This window comes from Polyodon spathula, chromosome 15, assembly GCF_017654505.1.
Source record: "Polyodon spathula isolate WHYD16114869_AA chromosome 15, ASM1765450v1, whole genome shotgun sequence".
NCBI classification, from domain to species: domain Eukaryota; kingdom Metazoa; phylum Chordata; class Actinopteri; order Acipenseriformes; family Polyodontidae; genus Polyodon; species Polyodon spathula.
This window is the reverse complement of record NC_054548.1, coordinates 30,363,038-30,382,923: the sequence shown is the minus strand read 5'-3', so window position 1 is coordinate 30,382,923 and position 19,886 is coordinate 30,363,038. Positions and strand designations below refer to the sequence as shown.

The 19,886-nt window shown below is 38.7% G+C and overlaps 1 protein-coding gene across 15 annotated transcripts in view; it reads right to left on the bottom strand.

Moving 5' to 3' along the window:
• LOC121327729 (E3 ubiquitin-protein ligase MYCBP2) overlaps positions 1-19,395 on the bottom strand; it is a 145,995-nt gene extending 126,600 nt beyond the window's left edge. For all 15 annotated transcript variants that reach the window (XM_041271894.1, XM_041271895.1, XM_041271899.1 and 12 more), the window contains exons 1-2: positions 18,523-19,395; positions 3,707-3,782 (exon numbers count right to left, since the gene is read on the bottom strand). In XM_041271894.1, coding sequence (XP_041127828.1) covers positions 3,707-3,782; positions 18,523-18,791 — 345 coding nt within the window. In that variant the 5' untranslated portion in view covers positions 18,792-19,395. The remainder of the gene's footprint in view (positions 1-3,706; positions 3,783-18,522) is intronic.
• Positions 19,396-19,886: the final 491 nt, after the last annotated feature.

The following is a 19,886-nucleotide window of genomic DNA, read 5'->3' as shown; positions in this document are numbered from 1 at the left end:
GGATTTAAAGGAGCTGGTGCTGGGTTTTTTCCCTGAAACCAGTTGCAGTCTCTACATTGTTTACAACGATTAAGAATGTCCTGATAAACCCCTGGCCAAAAGAATCTATTCAGAATTATCTCTCTTGCTTTATGTGCACTCAAATGACCACTCAACACATGACTGAGATAAATAAAATATCTATTCTCTAAACTTATAGGGAAATCCATTTGAGAGACAGGTAACAGCTTCTGCTTTTCTAAACCTTTCTTACCTCATTGTTTCACTTTTCTTAGAGTACTTTCCTGATGACAACCTTTGCGGTCTAGGCGGTTTGTTACTTTTCGGTACACTTTCATTAGTACTCTCAGATTCTGTCCCTGAATTAACCAACACATTACATTGTCCTACTATTCTATCTCTTTTCCCTGTAACCCCATCTTGTTTTCATGTTTTTAACAGGTTCAACAAACAGTTCCTGTGAAAATGCAAACAACTGGTCTAACTCACGAACCTCCCCTCTGGGTTTCCTATCCTCTGCCTGTAACGAGGATAAACCTTTCTTTCCCTTTAATATTTTTTCAAAATTGGGGCAATCACTACTTACAAATATCGGGTAAGGTAAACGAGGAACCACCACAAACATGTATCATCCCCTCCAATCTGTACCTCCACCAATTTAGCTGGGTAAGTTTTAATACCGCCATGAATACAATTAATCCGCACTTCGTTACAACTAGGCAATTTTAATTTTTCAATTAATAAGGCAGTGATTAAGCTCTGTCCACAGCCTGAATCCAAAAGAGCTAATGTCTCTTGACCTGCTACATGCACATTACACAAATAGTCGTCAGGCAGAATTCGTGAGGTAAACAAGTTGTTACTAGTGGTAACATAATTACACTCCATCAACCACATCTCTATATGCACCAGTCCAACAATCCATTTTTTCCACCTCTGTTTTACAGTGCCTGGCAATGCGTCCTTGTTGATGACATTTAAAACAGATAATGTCAGTATTAATTCCCCCGCTGTTCCGTGGGCTCTCAGTTCTTCAGGAATAGGGTGCGTGGTTTAAAGTGCTGTTGTTCTTCAGCTGAAACATGAGCCATCCTGTCTGCAGCTGTATGTCTCTCAACCAGAGAGATAAGGTCATCTGCATTTGTAGGACTGGTTTGTCCAACTGTTTTCCTTAAATGGAAAGGTAATGCCGCAGATACCAGTCCATAACGAGTAGCTCCACCACCCGAGCCGATGAGTTGACCTCAGGCTGTAACCACCTCCATGCCAGATGGATAAGGTCAAACATTTGTGATCGTGGTACACTATTCTTCTGGAGCAGCCAGTCGTGGGACCGCTGAGCTCTTACCATGGAGGTTACTCCCGCCCGTGCCAAGATCTCCTTTTTCAACTGCATATAGTCAGCTGTTGTATCTGATTCCAAGTCGAAGTAGGCTTTTTGGGCATCGTCGATTAAAAGCGGTGCAAGCATCCCTGCCCACTGTTCTTGAGGCCAAAGGTTAGGTGAAACGCCTCCACATCATCCCGTTCTGTCATTTTTGGCAAAACTTGAGTCATTGGTACAGCTCGTTCCTTCATTATATTATTTAGTTACTCTTCAACTAGAGTCAGCTGCTCTCGTACAAGACTAGTGGCTTCCTGTTGGGCTGCACTCACCTGCAACAGTGCCTGTACTGCTGCCTCCATCTCGGTGTTTTATTCCCAAGATTTCACAGGGAAAGAGTCTGAATTGACGTTCTGCGGGCATTACCAGAGCGCCCCACTTCTGGTACCACAATGTGATGGATTGCCCTCCAGTCACACGTTTGTCTTCTCCAAATAAACGCTTTAAACACAGGATACCAAGAAATGCCGTAGCATGTGTTTATTGTTTACAATAACGAAAGGAAAAATAAACAAAACAAAACCTAAACCGTTCTCCGGGCCCTATCTAAAGAGTTCTTTCTCTAACTAATAACAACAAGGCAGGCTAAGCCTGTTCTCTCGTCGTCAAAACCAATTCACAATCCAAAGCCGTAAACCAAACACCTTTTCCAATGGTTCATTTTTCTAGTCTCACAATAATCCGACTCTCCAACTCTCCCAACCAAACTCCTACTATCACCCGCACAAAACACAGACACTCACACCCTTTTAAACGTTCTTAATTTAATCTGTTAACTAGTCTATTAAATAAACCTGGAGTTGGTCCCCACTCCTGTAGCCACTACCGGGTCCTAACACCCTCAATGCATGGTCTCTGCACAATAAGAACTATTTATTTTAAACACGATTTAATTACTTTTAATCTCCCTTATTTAACAAACCATTATCAATTAACAGTGTATTCATTAACCCATATTTAGTTTTGATCCCAAACACTTTATATTAATTACTTTGTTTACGAACCAGTTTGTTTATATTGTCTTTTAATCTCTCTCTCTCTCTCTCTCTCTCTCTCTCTCTCTCTCTCTCTCTCTCTCTCTCTCTCTCTCTCTCTCTCTCTCTCTCTCTCTCTCTCTCTCTATCTATATATATATATATATATATATATATATATATATAGTCAGAGAAAAAGTCAGAGAAAAAGGAAGACCGCTGTGTACCAAAATGATCAATAAGAAAAATGAAAAAAGAAAAGGATATTTTAGGTACTTAAAAAAGGTAGAATAATTGATTACAAATCAATTATCATGACATTGGACTATAAATCCTTCATCGGCTGAATACAAAAAAGTACTATTTTGAAGGACTTACAATCCACAATATCCTGATAATTGATTTGTAATCAATTATTCTACCTTTTTAAGTACCTAAAATTTACTTTTCTTTTTTCTATCTATCTATCTATCTATCTATCTATCTATCTATCTATCTATCTATCTATCTATCTATCTATATCTATCTATCTATCTATCTATCTATCTATCTATCTATATATATATATATATATATATATATATATATATGTTAGTGCCTATAGAAAGGCTACACCACCTTGAACTTTTTTCACATTTTGTTGTCTCAGTGTGTCAGAGTTTCATGAATTTAAATGAGGATTTTTTTTCCCCACTTATCTACACACCATACTCCACACTGTTAAGCGGAAAAACTTTTTTATTGAAAAAAAAGATTATATATTAAAAATACAAAACTGAAAGATCATAACTGGATAAGTCTCCACCCCCCTGAGTTAATATTTGGTGGAAGCACCTTTGGCATTAATTACAGCTGTGAGTCTGTTGGGACAGGTCTCTACCAACTTTGCACATCTAGATTTGGCAATATTTGACCACACTTCTTTACAAAACTGTTCACACTCAAGTTCCTTGAGGAGTGTCAATGGACAGCAAGCTTCAAGTCATGCCACAAATTTTCGATTGGATATAGGTCAGGGCTCTGACTGGGCCACTCAAGGACATTTACCTTTTTGTTCCTTAGCCACTCCAGTGTAGCTTTGGCTGTGTGTTTTGGATTGTCAAGGCAAGGTGCTGAAACATACTAATCTTGTGCAGGTAACACTATGATGGTACTTTCTAGCACCAAACCTAAATTACACATATCATAGTGACGTATCATGTCTGACAGTCACAGCTCTAGTGCATTACGTTCACATGTAGATATCTTAGACCTAACGTACTGCAATGTTTTGGTCTATTTTTTTGTATTTCTGTAATGTTTTTCTAATTTGTAGAAATATGGACAGGGATGCTAACGCAATTCTTACCTTTGTTCTTGTTTTCACTTTTGATTTGACCTTCTGCTTCCTTTTCAGTTTTTTCTTGTTCAAAGCCTTTTTCCCCCTAAAACATTAAACAAAACACATTTAACATTAAAAACGTAATACAAATTCCACATACAATAACCTTTTACCCAAAGAGTTGTACGAAGGATTCAGTATTCAATTATTATTATTACTATTTTTTTTTTTTTAAAGTAATGCACAATCACTCTTTGACACTGTGGCACTTTACATATTAACAGGCATTCGTTTTTTCTTATTCAATACCCAAGATTACAAAATATAACTGTGTACAGGGTATGAAGCCAAAACCTCTCATTGTTGGGTTTTTATCATCTGGAAAATCAAAAAGTCTCAAGACCCCAATATGGCACCTAAGTTACATTACAGGTCAAAGCGAATGGCACTATTACATTTTCCCAGAAAATAATTGTTGCATACCGAAATGGTTTAGGATAGAAGTTCTGAACCGGTGGGGTGTGTCACACTTTCTAGAGGGGTGCAGTGAGCATTCTAATAATACAGCTATTATAAGAATCAGTGACAGTTCTGTTCCCCCTTCATTGCACCCTTGTTCTGTATCAGTACATAAACTAGATCACTTTGTGGTGCACAAAAAAAGCAGCTGTGCAGGTACATCATCATCTATAACAGACATATGAAGAAAGCTACACTTGGGAATTGGATTTACCTTTGTTGGTACTGCAGTGTGTCAACTGTGGTGATGCACTGGTTAATGACAGATTTAAAAAAAAAAAAAAAAAAAGTGCAGAAATAGTGACGAATCCTTGCTTCTGGTTGCACTCTATGACTGTATAGTTTAGTCTTCCACACACTACCAGGTGTGTTTAAATAACAAACACTGACAACAGTAGTCCAGTTACCCTCCATGGGTTGTATTTATTTTTTAAAACAAAACCTAACCCTTTCTTGGGTCCTAAACTAAACAAGGGCAGGCTAATTCTGCTTACCCTGAAACAAACTATCCATTCAGTTTTAAAGTCCTCTGTTACCTCAGTGTTTGGTCTCTTCTCTTTGTTCTCCCCTCCCCCACCATCTCAACTTTACCAGCTTTAACTGCTAGACAATTAGATAATAAAGATAACGCGCTAGTGACTGTTAGGCCTACTTGTAGCTAACATTTTGGTTAACGTTAGCTACTTCTGTGGCTTGAGACTGCTAGCTAACAGTAAACGGACAGGAAAAGGCTCTGACAGGGCGGATTCATGCAGATAGGCTACCATATGAATTTGTGGTAAGAGAGAGAGTATTCACTACTATAGACTTTGGTCATAATCAAAGCTTTGTTAACCGATATGTTTTCATGTGAGGCTGCCTGTAAGTTACAGTGTAACAGACCTTGCGAGCGAGCTAACGGTAACATTAACGGTGTCATTTAAATGCGTTATGTGGCAATGATATCTAATTAACGTTGTACTTAATGTAGTTTTGCTATCTGTGCCAGGCTGTAAATGAGACAGATGACGTAACATCATGCACATATCTTTTCATACTCAATTGCTTTCATTCAGTAGGCCACTGAAAAACAATTATCAGTAGGTCATGTGTAGAAAAGGTGACATAGTGTTGATCACAATGTCATTGTATTATCCTCGATTTCTCAACTGTAGGCTAGCTAACAACTAACGTTAGATGGATATACAGAAATTCTTCAAGAGAGGCAGTGCAGCAGCTCTGCCGAAGGCCAATCCGGTCAGAAATGAAGATTTTACCAGTTCAAACAAACAAATTAAAACTTAAACTGATTAATCACCTATTAAGCCTTGAGTTATTGTAAATATGAGTTTATTAACAATACATGTCAAAACACAGCAGACAAGAATGAGACAGAAAAGCAGGAGGCTGACAGGGCATGTCTGATGAAGGTTAGTGATTAAAAAAAAAAAAAAAGCAAGTAGATGTTTAAGCTTTCAGTTAAATTTGTATAGCACATGACAGCATATGTCTTACTTTTGTTAGGCATAAATAAATGATGTTCATGATATCTTAAAGTGTCATGCAGAAAGAGAGGCTTCTGTGCAAGGCAGATATCAACATGCGAGCTGTATAAATGAGAGAGAGCAAGCATGCCCAGAGAAAGAGGGACAAGAAACAGATCCAGGAGCAAGATGAATACGAACAGATCCAGAGAGGGAGGGACAACAAACAGATCCAGAGAGGGAGGGACAACAAACAGATCCAGAGAGGGAGGGACAACAAACAGATCCAGAGGAAGAAAGTAATCAAGCCCCTGAGCAACTTCTTCCAGAAATGAGTGATTTAGGTGACAAAGACACTGGGCCCTGACAAGTGAAGCTGAATAGCTACCCACACAAAAGTTTTGGTACACAGAAAAGGGCATTTCAGCACTACTGGTTTGAGAAATACAATTGGGTAGAGCACTCTGTCCACAAAAACGCAGCTTTCTGCTTTCCATGTAGAGTTTTTGGCAAAAACATTAAATTTGATTCTGTTTTCAGTAATGGCTGCAAAAATTGGAAAAAAAGCTTTGTTTATCATCAGTAAACATGAGATGGCACAAACACACAGAGGCAGTGTTGTGGCATGGCAAAGCTACCAGGCAACTAGCAATCATGGGAACATTGCTCAGATTTTAACATCTGCCCATGTTAGTGATATTGCAGAGAGAAGGGAGTATCTGAGGAGAATTGTTGCGGTCACCTCAATGTTAGGAAGACAAGGACTCTCTTTCTGTGCCAATGATGAATCTAGTGAAAGCACAAATAAAGGGAACTTTCTTGAATGTATGGAGCTTTTGAAGGAGTTTGACCCTTTCCTGCAAAGGTACAATACTCCATCAAATGCGACGTATCTCTCTCCAGAATCTCAGAATGACATGATCTAATGCCGTGCTCAAGAGATTACGGACACCATAGTCTCTGAGATGTCAAAGACTGGAATTTATGCCATTATGGTGGATGAGGCCAGGGATGGGCTGTCTAAACACCTGTGAAGAGCACACTTCTCCAGCATGCCAGTGGCCATCGAAGGTTAGCATTTGCCCACTGAAGTCGGTTACGGTGCCGAACTGCAGTCAGATCAAGACCATGGTGAGGACGACGAGCACGCAGATGAGCTTCTCTGAGATGGTTTCTGACAGTTTGTGCAGAAATTCTTCGGTTGTGCAAACCCACAGATTCATCAGCTGTCCGAGTGTCTGGTCTCAGACGATCCCGCAGGTGAAGAAGCCGGATGTGGAGATCCTGGGCTGGCGTTGTTCACGTGGTCTGTGGCTGTGAGGCCGGTTGGACGTAATGCCAAATCCTCTAAAATGACATTGGAGGTGGCTTATGGTAGAAAAATGAACATTCAATTATCTGGCAACAGCTCTGGTGGACATTCCTACAGTCAGCATGCCAATTGCACGCTCCCTCAAAACTTGAGACATCTGTGGCATTGTGTTGTGTGACAAAACTGCACATTTTAGAGTGTCCTTTTATTGTCCCCAGCACAAGGTGCACCTGTGTAATGATCATGCTGTTTAATCAGCTATTTGATATGCCACATCTGTCAGGTGGATGGATTATCTTGGCAAAGGAGAAATGCTCACTAACAGGAATGTAAACAAATTTGTGCACAAAATAAGAGAAAACAAGCTTTTTGTGCGTATGGAAAAGTTCTGGGATCTTTTATTTCAGCTCATGAAACATGGGACCTGTTGCGTTTTTATTTTTGTTCAGTGTAATATATAGATAGATAGACAAATAGATATAAGAAAAACAAAGAAAAGTATATTTTAGGTACTTAAAAAGGTAGAATTGATTACAAATCAATTATCACAATGTTGTGGATTATAAATCCTTCATTGTCCGAATACAAAAAACAGTACTTTATTCAGCCGATGAAGGACTTATAGTCCACAACGTCCTGATAATTAATTTGTAATCAATTAATCTACCTTTAAGTACCTAAAATACTTTTCTTTTTTTGTTTTTCTTAATGATCATTTTGGTACACAGTGGTCTTCCTTTTTCTTTTTCTCTCTCTCGATTTATATATATATATATATATATATATATATATATATATATATATATATATATATATATATATCTATATCTATACACAGTGCCTTGCAAACGAAAAGTATTCAGACCCCTGACCAATTCTCTCATATTACTGAATTACAAATGGTACATTGAAATTTCGTTCTGTTTGATATTTTATTTTTAAAACACTTAAACTCAAAATCAATTATTGTAAGGTGACATTGGTTTTATGTTGGGAAATATTTTTAAGAAAAATAAAAAAACTGAAAAATCTTGCTTGCATAAGTATTCAACCCCAACACATTAATATTTGGTAGCGCCACCTTTCGCTGCAATAACAGCTTTAAGTCTTTTGGGGTAGGTGTGTACCAGCTTTGCATACAGTGTCGGAGTGATTTTGGCTCATTCTTCTTGGCAGATTTGCTCCAGGTTGTTCAGGTTGGTTGGACGACGCTTGTGGACCGCAATTTTCAAATAGTGCCACAGATTGTCAATGGGATTGAGATCAGGACTTTGACTGGGCAACTGTAGGACATTTACCTTTTTGTTCTTTAGCCACTCCAATGTTGCTTTGGCCTTGTGCTTGGGATCATTGTCCTGCTGTAAGGTAAATTTCCTCCCAAGCTTCAGTTTTTTAGCGGACTGAAGCAGATTCTTTTGCAGTATTTTCCTGTATTTTGCTCCACCTAGTCTTCCTTCAAATGTAACAAGATGTCCAGTCCCTGCTGATGAGAAGCATACCCACAGCATGATGCTGCCACCACCATACTTCACTGTAGGGATGGTGTGTCTTGAGGCATGGGCAGTGTTAGGTTTGTGCCACACATAGCGCTTTGAGTTTTGGCCAAAAAGCTCTATCTTGGTCTCATCTGACCACAAAATCTTTTCCCATATCTCAGCTGGGTCACTCATGCTTTCTGCCAAACTCCAGATGTGCTTTCAGATGGCACTTTTTGAGTAACTGCTTCTTTCTTGCCACCCTCCCATACAGGCCAGTGTTATGCAGAGCTCTTGATATGGTTGACTGGTGCACCATTACTCCACTCCCAGCCACTGAAATCTGTAGCGCCTTCAAAGTGATTGTTGGCCTCTCTGTGGCTTCTCTCACAAGTCTCCTTCTTGTTTGAGCGCTGAGTTTTGAGGGACGGCCTTTTCTTGGCAGTGCCTGGGTGGTGTGATGCAGCTTCCACTTCCTGATTATTGATCCAACTGTGCTCACTGGGATATCCACACACTTGGATATTATTTTGTACCCTTTCCCTAATCTATGCATTTGTATTACTTTACCTCTAACTTCTGTAGAATGCTCTTTGGTCTTCATTTTCCTTCAGATTCACAGCCTTACCAATGATCCTTCAACAGTGGGGTTTTTATCCAGAAAATGTGACAGCAACTTTAATGGTTCACAGGTGGAGGTCAATGGTAAGGTAATTGTGTCCTCGTTAGGGCAATTTCTTTCATCGGTGCAAACTGGGAGCTTCCACAGCACAGGGGTTGAATACTTAGGCAAGCAAGATATTTCAGTTTTTAATTTTTCTTAAAAATATTTCCCAACATAAAACCAATGTCACCTTACAATAATTGATTCTGCGTTTCAGTGTTTAAAAACAAAATATCAAACAGAATGAAATTTCAATGTACCATTTGTAATTCGGTAATATGAGAGAATTGATCAGGGGTCTGAAAACTTTTGCAAGGCACTGTGTGTGTGTGTGTGTGTGTGTGTGTGGTATATATATATATATATATATATATACACACACACACACACACACACACACATATATAAAATTAATTTATTTATTTTTTTAAAGTGTAGCGTTTTTCTTCAAAATATTGGGAGAAGTTAACACAATGATCCAGTTTTCAAAAGGTACCAGGTATGTGTTCTTTGTTTAATTAATTTGTTTTTATGTTTGAGCATTGGGATTACAGTAGGTGTGGTGTTTTATGCAAAAAAACGTACGACCTGTTAGCAAGTTAGTTAACCAGTCTGTTCATTCGGCTTCCGGCACGTAGTTTGTTGCTAATACTCAGCGAGTGGTTCAGTTAACGTTGTCCTCATGTAGCCGCTGACGACATAGAACAGTTTCGTTTTCGTTTGAACACAGACACTCCACCCTCGCTCTCACAGCCCTCACAGCTCTCAGCTCCAATCTTCCTGATGACATCACACAATGCCTTCCTTCATGGTCTGCATGACAGAAAAGAAACCGCCAACCTCCATACAGCACCCATAGTGACCTCTAGCGAGCCTCCTGAGCAAGCTCCCTGCTCAGCTTTCATACAGCAATTAATTTTCTTCTTTTAAACGAACAGTGTCGATTTACCGTGTTTGCCACATTCGCCCCCCTTTGAAAGGCTCAAGTCATTGCGTTTAAATCCTCTTTGGTAAAACCAGCAAACTCTTCATCCACATCATCCTCCTTAAGGATTGCAAGCACCTTTTGACAAAGCTGAAAATCATGTTCTTCGGCTGTAGGATAGAAGGGTTAACGTCAAACATGGATAGTCCTGGTATCTTGTCCAGTTTCTGCCAGGCAAACTAGATAACTCACTGGATCCCGTTTCTCAATAATATGATAAGGGCCTTTCCAGCGAGGTGCTAATTTGGAAGTAAACTTCTTGGAAGGATCAGAGAGAACATGATTACGCACCCGCACTGTCTTGGGACTTGTAACTAACCATTCTCTGGTGCTTATCGTAAATCCTCTTCTGTCATGCTTTAGCTTTGCTTTGCACATGCTTCTTCAAGTCATGAACCAGTTGCAAGGTGTCATAAGCAGGCATGTCAGGTGATTTACCTGCTCCAGACAAGGCTTGATCAATAGGTCCCATCAGTGATCTGCCTAAGTTGAGCTCTACAGGGGAATAACCAGTAGTTTCCTGCTTAGATGAATTGATAGCATATGTGAATTCTGCCAAGCAACAATCCCATTTAGTGTGTCGTTCCTGCACATAGGATGCCTTCATAGATTTCAGCATCCTATTAATACGCTCAGAAAAACACTTCCGAGACAAACTGCAGACCCCGATCAGATAAAAGATAAGCAGGCGTACCCCACCGTGTAAATAGTCTTTTCTCAGACAATTGGCAATGGTTACAGCTTTTGTCTGTCTTAATGGAAAAAGTTCAACTCAGCATAGTCTTCTTCACTCTTTTCCAGAAGAGTCTGATAGATTCTCTGTACTTCCACATGTACTCCTAATAAAACTTTCTCAGTTCTCACCAACAGAGCACATGACAAGGCATCTGGGGCTTCATCCAGCTTACCCCTCCGAAACGCCACAGTGAACTCAAATTCTTGAAGCTGTAGGGACCATCGAATGAGTCTAGAGTTAGGCTTTATAGTACTGAATACCCACAAAATAGCAGAGTGATCCATAACCACTTTAAATGGTTTGCTTCCAGATATTGCCTCCATTTCTCTAAAGACCACACAACTGCCAAGCATTCCTGCTCAGTGGTGGTACAGTTCCTCTCCAGAAAAGTCCGTGCTCGACTAGCATACGCCTAAACCTCTTCTTGAGAAAGAGATAGGCGCTGTACCAGTATAGCTCCCAATCCAAAACCACTAGCGTCAGTATAGGCCACTAAAGTCAACTCATTATCTGGGTGACCAAGCACTAATGGTGACATTAAATGTTCTTTCAGTTGTTCAAATGCTGACTGGCATTCAGGAGACCACCTCCACTTTATACCTTTCTTCTTAAGAGTACTCAAAGGCTCAGCAATAACAGAAAAGGAACAGGAACAAAGCGGTGATAACAACCTTTGCAAGTCCCTTAAAATACTCACCCTGTGGGTAAACTACAGTCTGTTACAGTCACTCGACCATGAGAAATGGTCGTTGTTGACCTTATGGGTCCTCTGCCTAATTGATGGTTGTGCATATCGCATTGCACATGAGTGTTTGCTGAGACTACTGAACCCCGGCTTGCAGTCAGTGGAAATTTGTTCGTGAGGGTATATTGCAGCGACCACTGGTGTTTACTACTAAAGTTCTTTGGCAACATAATGGTAAAGTTAGTCTGTCTATTGGAAGGATCATGTTTAAAGCAGGCCTCCAATAAGGGATGAAAAGCTTTTCATTGTCTCGTATTGTTTGTTACTGCCATACAATTTATTGTTTGTTTAATTTTAATTTGGTTAATTAATATTTTCCTTATTTCTGTAATTTTGTTAGTTAGCATTCTTTGTTTCTTTATTCTGTAATTTGGTTTCACTATTGGTGAATGGATTCAAAGGTGGAGCAATCTAAACATATTTACTTCATAAGCGATTTGTTTGGGTATTCAATTAATTACTAGTCCCTGTTTACTCTGGTTAACTACACAGGACTTGAATACACTGATTGGGTTTTTTGGTCCTAGTAATGCGGTTAAGTAAAATAATTTGATAGGACATTGATTACTATCTGGCAACACAGAAATTGACGCTGTTACAATGTGCCATAACAAGGATTGGTTTAAAATGTATTTTCTAGCCTAATGTATGTCTGACGACTACCGTACAACTGAAGAGCAGCTTCTCAGCTAAAGCGCTTTAGTACTAATATCTAAAAATTGAATCTAAAAAAAACGATTTGAACAATTGCAATAAGAACCACTCAGAATGACTGCATCCACCATCAAATGATGTACAAGCACATACAAAAGTATTTATTTACTCAGAAAAGTGAGTCTCTTTCACACACTTCAAGTTATGCACTTAAAATGTGGCAACAAACTTGACAACTAAAATGCAAGTGAAGACAACAGTTGCCAGTATTCCAGAGGACTCCAGCTGCAAAGTAACACCTCACAAAACACACTGCAACCGGTTGGTGTGATATATATATATATATATATATATATATATATATATATATATATATATATATATATATATATATATATATATATATAGTACTGTGCAAATGTTTTAGACAGGTGTGAAAAAATGCTTTCAAAAATAGACATGTTAATAGGTTATATTTATCAATTAACTAAATGCAAAGTTAATGAACAAAAGAAAAATCTACATCAAAACAATATTTGGTGTGACCACCCTTTACCTTCAAAACAGCATCAGTTCTTCTAAGTATACTTGCACACAGTTTATGAAGGAACTTGGCAGGTAGGTTGGCCCAAACATTTTGGAGAACTAACCACAGTTCTTCTGTGGATTTAGGCAGCCTCAGTTGCTTTTCTCTCTTCATGCAATCCCAGACAGACTCGATGATGTTGAGATCAGGGCTCTGTGGAGGCCATACCATCACTTCCAGGACTCCTTATTCTTCTTTACGGTGAAGATAGCTCTTAATGACTTTAGCTGTAACTTTGGGGTCGTTGTCATGCTGCAGAATTAATTTGGGGCCAATCAGATGCCTCCCTGATGGTATTGCATGACGGATAAGTATCTGCCTGTACTGCTCACCAATCCCCAACTCCATTTGAGGAAATGCAGCCCCACACTTGCAAGAAACCTCCACCATGCTTCACTGTTGCCTGCAGACACTCATACGTGTACAGCTCTCTAGCCCTTCGGCGAACAAACTGCCTTCTGCTACAGCCAAATATTTAAAATTTTGACTCATCAGTCCAGAGCACCTGCTGCCATTTTATTGCACCCCAGTTCCTGTGTTTTCGTGCATAGTTGAGTCGCTTGGCCTGTACTGTTGCCGGACAGTAGATGGGTGTACCGGGATCCCACTGGTTTCTGCCAATTCTGAGCTGATGGCATTGCTGGACATCTCACGATTGCGAAGGAAAGTAAGCATGATGTGTCTTTCATCTGCTGCAATAAGTTTCCTTGGTCGACCACTGCATCTACGGTCCTCAATATTGCCCGTTTCTTTGTGCTTCTTCAAAAGAACTTGGACAGCACATCTGGAAACCCCTGTCTGCCTTGAAATTTCTGCCTGGGAGAGACCTTGCTGATACAGTATAACTACCTTGTGTCTTGTTGCTGTGCTCAGTCTTGCCATGGTGTATGACTTCTGACAGTAAACTGTCTTCAGCAACCTCACCTTGTTAGCTGAGTTTGGATGTTCCTCACCCAGTTTTATTCCTCCTACAAAGCTGTTTCAGTTAATGTTAATAGTGTTTCAACCTACATATTGAATTGATGATCATTAGCACCTGTTTGGTATAATTGTTTAATCATACACCTGACTATATGCCTCCAATATCCCTGACTTTGTGCAACTGTACCTAGAAGAACTGATGCTGTTTTGAAGGCAAAGGGTTTTCACATCTACCACACACACACACACACACACACACACACACCTAACCAATTCGCTCATATTACTGAATTCCAAATACTACACTGAAATTTCGTTCTGTTTGATTTTTTATTTTTAAACACTGAAACTCAGAATCAATTATTGTAAGATGATATTGTTTTTTTGTTCGGAAATATTTTTAAGAAAAAAGAAAAATCTGAAATATCTTGCTTGCATAAGTAGTCAACCCCTGTGCTGTGGAAGCTCCCAGTTTGCACCGATGAAAGAAATTGCCCTAACGAGGACACAATTACCTTACCATTGACCTCCACCTGTGAACCATTAAAGTTGCTGTCACATTTTCTGGATAAAAACCCCACTGTTGAAGGATCATTGGTAAGGCTGTGAATCTGAAGGAAAATGAAGTTTTTGGATATCCCAGTGAGCACAGTTGGATCAACAATCAGGAAGTGGAAGCTGTATCACACCACCCAGGCACTGCCAAGAAAAGGCCGTCCCTCAAAACTCAGCGCTCAAACAAGAAGGAGACTTGTGAGAGAAGCCACAGAGAGGCCAACAATCACTTTGAAGGCGCTACAGAGTTCAGTGGCTGGAAGTGGAGTAATGGTGCACCAGTCAACCATATCAAGAGCTCTGCATAGAACTGGCATGTATGGGAGGGTGGCAAGAAAGAAGCCGTTACTCAAAAAGTACCATCTGAAAGCACATCTGGAATTTGCCAGAAAGCATGAGAGTGACCCAGCTGCAATGTGGGAAAAGGTTTTGTGGTCAGATGAGACCAAGACAGAGCTTTTTGGCCAAAACTCAAAGCGCTATGTGTGGGGCAAACCTAACACTGCCCATGCCTCAAGACACACCATCCCTACGGGGAAGTATGGTGGTGGCAGCATCATGCTGTGGGGATGCTTCTCATCAGCAGGGACTGGGCATCTTGTTACAATTGAAGGAAGAATGGATGGAGCAAAATACAGGAAAATACTGCAAAAGAATCTGCTTCAGTCAGCTAAAAAACTGAAGCTTGGAAGGAAATTCACTTTTCAGCAGGACAATGATCCCAAGCACAAGGCCAAAGCAACACTGGAATGGCTCAAGAACAAAAAGGTGAATGTTCTACAGTGGCCCAGTCAAAGTCCTGATCTCAATCCCATTGAGAATCTGTGGCATTATTTGAAAATTGCGGTCCACAAGCGTCGTCCAACCAACCTGAACAACCTGGAGCAAATCTGCCAAGAAGAATGAGCCAAAATCACTCCGACACTTTGTGCAAAGCTGGTACATGCTTACCTCAAAAGACTTAAAGCTGTTATTGCAGCAAAAGGTGGCTCTACCAAATATTAATGTGTTGGGGTTAAATACTTATGCAAGCAAGATTATTCCGTTTTTTATTTTTCTTAAAAATATTTCCCAACATAAAACCAATGTCACCTTACAATAATTGATTTTGAGTTAAAGTGATTTAAAATAAAATATCGAACAGAACAAAATTTCAATGTACCATTTGTAATTCAGTAATATGAGAGAACTGGCCAGGGGTCTGAATACTTTTGCAAGCCACTGGTGTGTGTGTGTGTGTGTGTGTGTGTGTGTGTGTGTGTGTGTGTGTGTCTCATTGCTTTTCAACACAAAACACCAAAAGGATGAGTCAAATCCTAATTTCATTCATTTCCTGCATTGAGACAAAAAATGCTACTGCTCTAACAAAATGAAAAGGGGTGGAATGTATGAATTAAAATACTTCTCCTCCATAAGTTTTAACCACATAAACACACACTGCAAAACCTGAAAACTGAAACACGTCCACTCAAATGCATCCATGCTGTAATATGGTGCGGTCACAACTGAGACATTGACCATTAATGCCATTTAAAGCTGGCTAACTTCTAAACCTGAATAACATGAATGAAGTGGCTTTGCCACACATAAAAGGCGTTTAATAAACCTTATATGATTCCTGTGGGGTGGGGGGTGGGGTGGAATTCTGCTGTAAAAATTAAAACAAAAAAATACAAAAATTAAATAAAATCAGTCAGTCTGTTTTCTCCTATACACGAAGACGCAGAACAAGGTTTCATTCTAATACATTTGATCTACATCAAATATGGTGAACTTGATTGAAAGAAATAGAAGTATAATTAAAAACTGTGCTGAATAACAATACAGCTGGACCGATAACATTACCAGACAGCCAAGTTTGTGCTTGAAAAGGTAAACGTCCTCCTTCAAGCCCAAACAGGTACAGTAGGTAGAGGTAAGTAATCTTACTGCACACCTTTAGTTACTGTAATTTGAGAACTGCTTCTACAATAATGACAAAACTCAAAAAGGAATTTCTAGAAGTCAGAATATGTTTCAGAATCTGGCTGTATTTGGAGGTATCGTCTGACTGCCTGTCACATTCATTTTTTAAATATACCTACAGCAGCTCCAATTCAATAATGATCACATACTATAGTTTAGTGCAAGCGACTGAAAGTATTACAATCTATGATTTAAATGTGCAAACATGTCATGATCAACTATTTCATGTTACTTAGAGGCTATCATTTTTAATGTACAGTTAAAAAATGCCTCGTCATTTGTTATTATTTAAGGAACTGTTTTAAAAGGAAGTGTATTTAAGCTTTATTTAAAACGAGAGCAACAGTGAGGTTGTTTTCTCTATTACAGTATATGCATGGTTGATGGTAAAATGTTTGTTTTCAGTTATATTTTTAACACTGGGACAATTGTAATCAAAAGCTGTTCATCAGTTATTGACTGGCATTGACAAACTATTTGAATAGTATTAAACAATATGTGCAAATCTTAAAAGTAATGTAACAAAAATATAATGCAATAATACACCATTACAGAGGAATACCCAAGAATCAACAGTCAGGTCATATTTGACCACTACATACCCCAAAGTGTTGGCATATTTCAATTCCTATCTAACAAGCTCCAATGTTCCATTGACTGATAGAAGTGAATGCAGACATTTCAAAACATCACCTCACCACTACTACTGACTTGTGTATGCTACAAAAGCCCATGATGTCATCACATTACAGCTAACTGGTTTCTTTCTTTTACATGCTTATAAGGCAGACCAGATTATATTTTTATATTGTCAATATGTACAAATGTTTACAAAAAATACACCTGTGTACAGAAGAGAATCGAATGCTATATATACCAACGTTATCAATAAATACGTAGTAACCAATGGATTAATTTAATCAATCTATGCGACCACTGATAGATACACTTGTCTTGCTCAGTACATCATCCAGTTGATCTATTTAAGCGCACATCCCTATAAGAAGGAAGAAAAACAAAGCTCCACCCAAGTGAAACCCCTGCATTACAATCTGTAATTCGTTTACCCTTGTAGGATACATAATGAAGAACAGGGTAGAAAATAATCGTTTTCCAAAAAAAAAAAAAAAAAAAAAAATGGTTTCCATGTCACCTATGTGAATTCGACAAAATTATCAATGCAATAAATGTTAACACGTTTGAAAACAAACGTGACGCAAATAACGTCAAAATGTTTATAGAATAGTGGATTCCCCGGCAGCTTTTTATTTTGATGCAACACCGCCCTTCATGTACTAAAATTATTTACAGTAAATACGTGCATGGTTGTTTTTCCTGGGTGTCATTTGTTTTAAAAAAAATTGAGGGCTTTATTTACTCTTTATTTTTATTAACATGCAGTTGTAAGTTATTAGCAAACGTTTTGGATGCTAGCAGCGTACTAGAAGCAATTGCGAAATACAGAGTTTTATTACCGCATAGCAGGTTTCGCCAGACCAATTTACAAAAGGCCTTAAATAACACACTGGAAGCAATAACATGTAGCACCGCTATTACATTGTGTTGTCTCGACTACTTGGTGTCATACAAATATAGGCAATAAACAAATATAATCTGCAAGTAAAAATGACATGTTGATGATAATCCCGAATTTAAATGTCTTTCTTTACACATCTGTACTAGCAGAAAGACACAAAACGTTTTCACCCAGCACGATGTACCCACACTGTCAAGAGCCATTCTTCCGAGTGCGTTGTCAGAGTAGGACTGGTAACTCCAGCCCCATGATGCTAGGCCCGCACTGCTTTTATTCTTTTTTTACTCATGAAATATTAATGAACATATATAGTACAATATTTGTGGTGATCTAAATTGTAGCAAGGTGATGAAATACACAAACGTTAATTTTACATCATATTTTCTCATTTACGATCTACCCAAGGCTATACCTCTGCAACGTTCTTGGTGTGACACTACACACTTATCAATCTGCATACACACAGAGGACAAAATACATCAAAGGGTGTACAGAATTATCAAAAAGTATACAAACACCTATGACATATTATAATATGCATGTGCTATGCTTACAAAGCTTATGCATATATATATATATATATATATATAATATATATATATATATATATATATATATATATATATATATATATATTTCATACAGTAGTATCAGGTGTAAATTTTAAAGCGTTGGCTTTATATTCAGTAATTTATGTACTGTCTATTTGTTATGTTTCACACTCACCTTCCCTGATTGATCCCTTGCTCTTTGTCGCTGATCGCTGCGGTGTATATTCTTCGGTATCTATCAGCCAGTGCTCTCCCTGACAAAAGCAGCTGGTACCGACCCCGGCAATCTGACTGGGACCCGATACCGGGACACGCACCCATACCTGGTCCAATGCTAGAAAAATCCGAACCTACTCCAGAACTGACCCTGTCACCCAACCCCACAGAGGGCGCACAGGTTGACAGAAGCCCACCAGTCCCTGCTGCAAAAGCAGCAGCACACATCACCCGTGTACTGTAGATCAATTTGTATATTATAACAAAATAATATATAAAAAACAGATCGTTAAGCCTGTCAGTAAGCTCACAGTACAACTACAGAAGATATCGTTTAAATGTTGCCACAAAAATCATTTTATCCACAAATCTTCAAATGAAACGGCAAATATATATATATATATATATATATATATATATATATATATATATATATATATATATATATATACGCTCCCTTCTGCAAATACGAAATATCCTGTCTTTTCAGCAAGGTAATGTAATAATTATTTCCGGGACTCCACCATTTCAAGCCATGCTGTCTCCTTTCCTTGTCCGACGTTGCTTTTTTTTTTTTTTTTTTTTTTTTATTTCGTGGCGTGTCCTTTGTTTTGATTTGTTCCTTGTATTTTTCTTGAACCCGGACAGGCTGCACCCTCAGTGCTGCCATCTTAGCTTCACCATCCTTTCCTGCGTTCACTGTCAGGCATGCTGGGATAGGTTTCCATCTAGACTCAGAACGGCAATACTCTCAATAGCGGAGACTGCAACAAGATTGTAAACTCGTAGTAACGTCCAATTGTCTCGGTTTCTTCTGGTTAATCTATAGGGCGCATTCCATCTATTATTTTAGATGATTAGCGCCCTCTATCTGTAGTCCTTTGTCTGTCTTTATTTTACTTAATGTTTCTGTCATCTTTATTTATTACTTATAACTTCCCTTCTTTTTCTGTTTCCTTTACATATTTCATCAGTATATTATCTCTTTTCAGTCTCCCTTCCTCTTTCCCTTTTCCCAACAAGTTCTTTATGTCGACCTCATACACCTCCATTTCCCTCAGCCTCCTTTCCATTCTCCTTCTCTTCTCATATTTCTCACATTTTAATAAACAATGTTCTGTTTCTGCAACTTTAAATTTTTCACACTTTCCATCTTCATGCCTCCCCAGTCTTAATAGGTGTTAATTTAAAGAACTATGCCCAATCCTTAACATATCCAATGCTCTTTCCTCTTTCCTTCCCAATCCTTTATTCACCCAACTATTATTCACCTCTTTCTGGATATTATGATAAAGTCTTCCTTTTATGCTTTCATCCCATCCC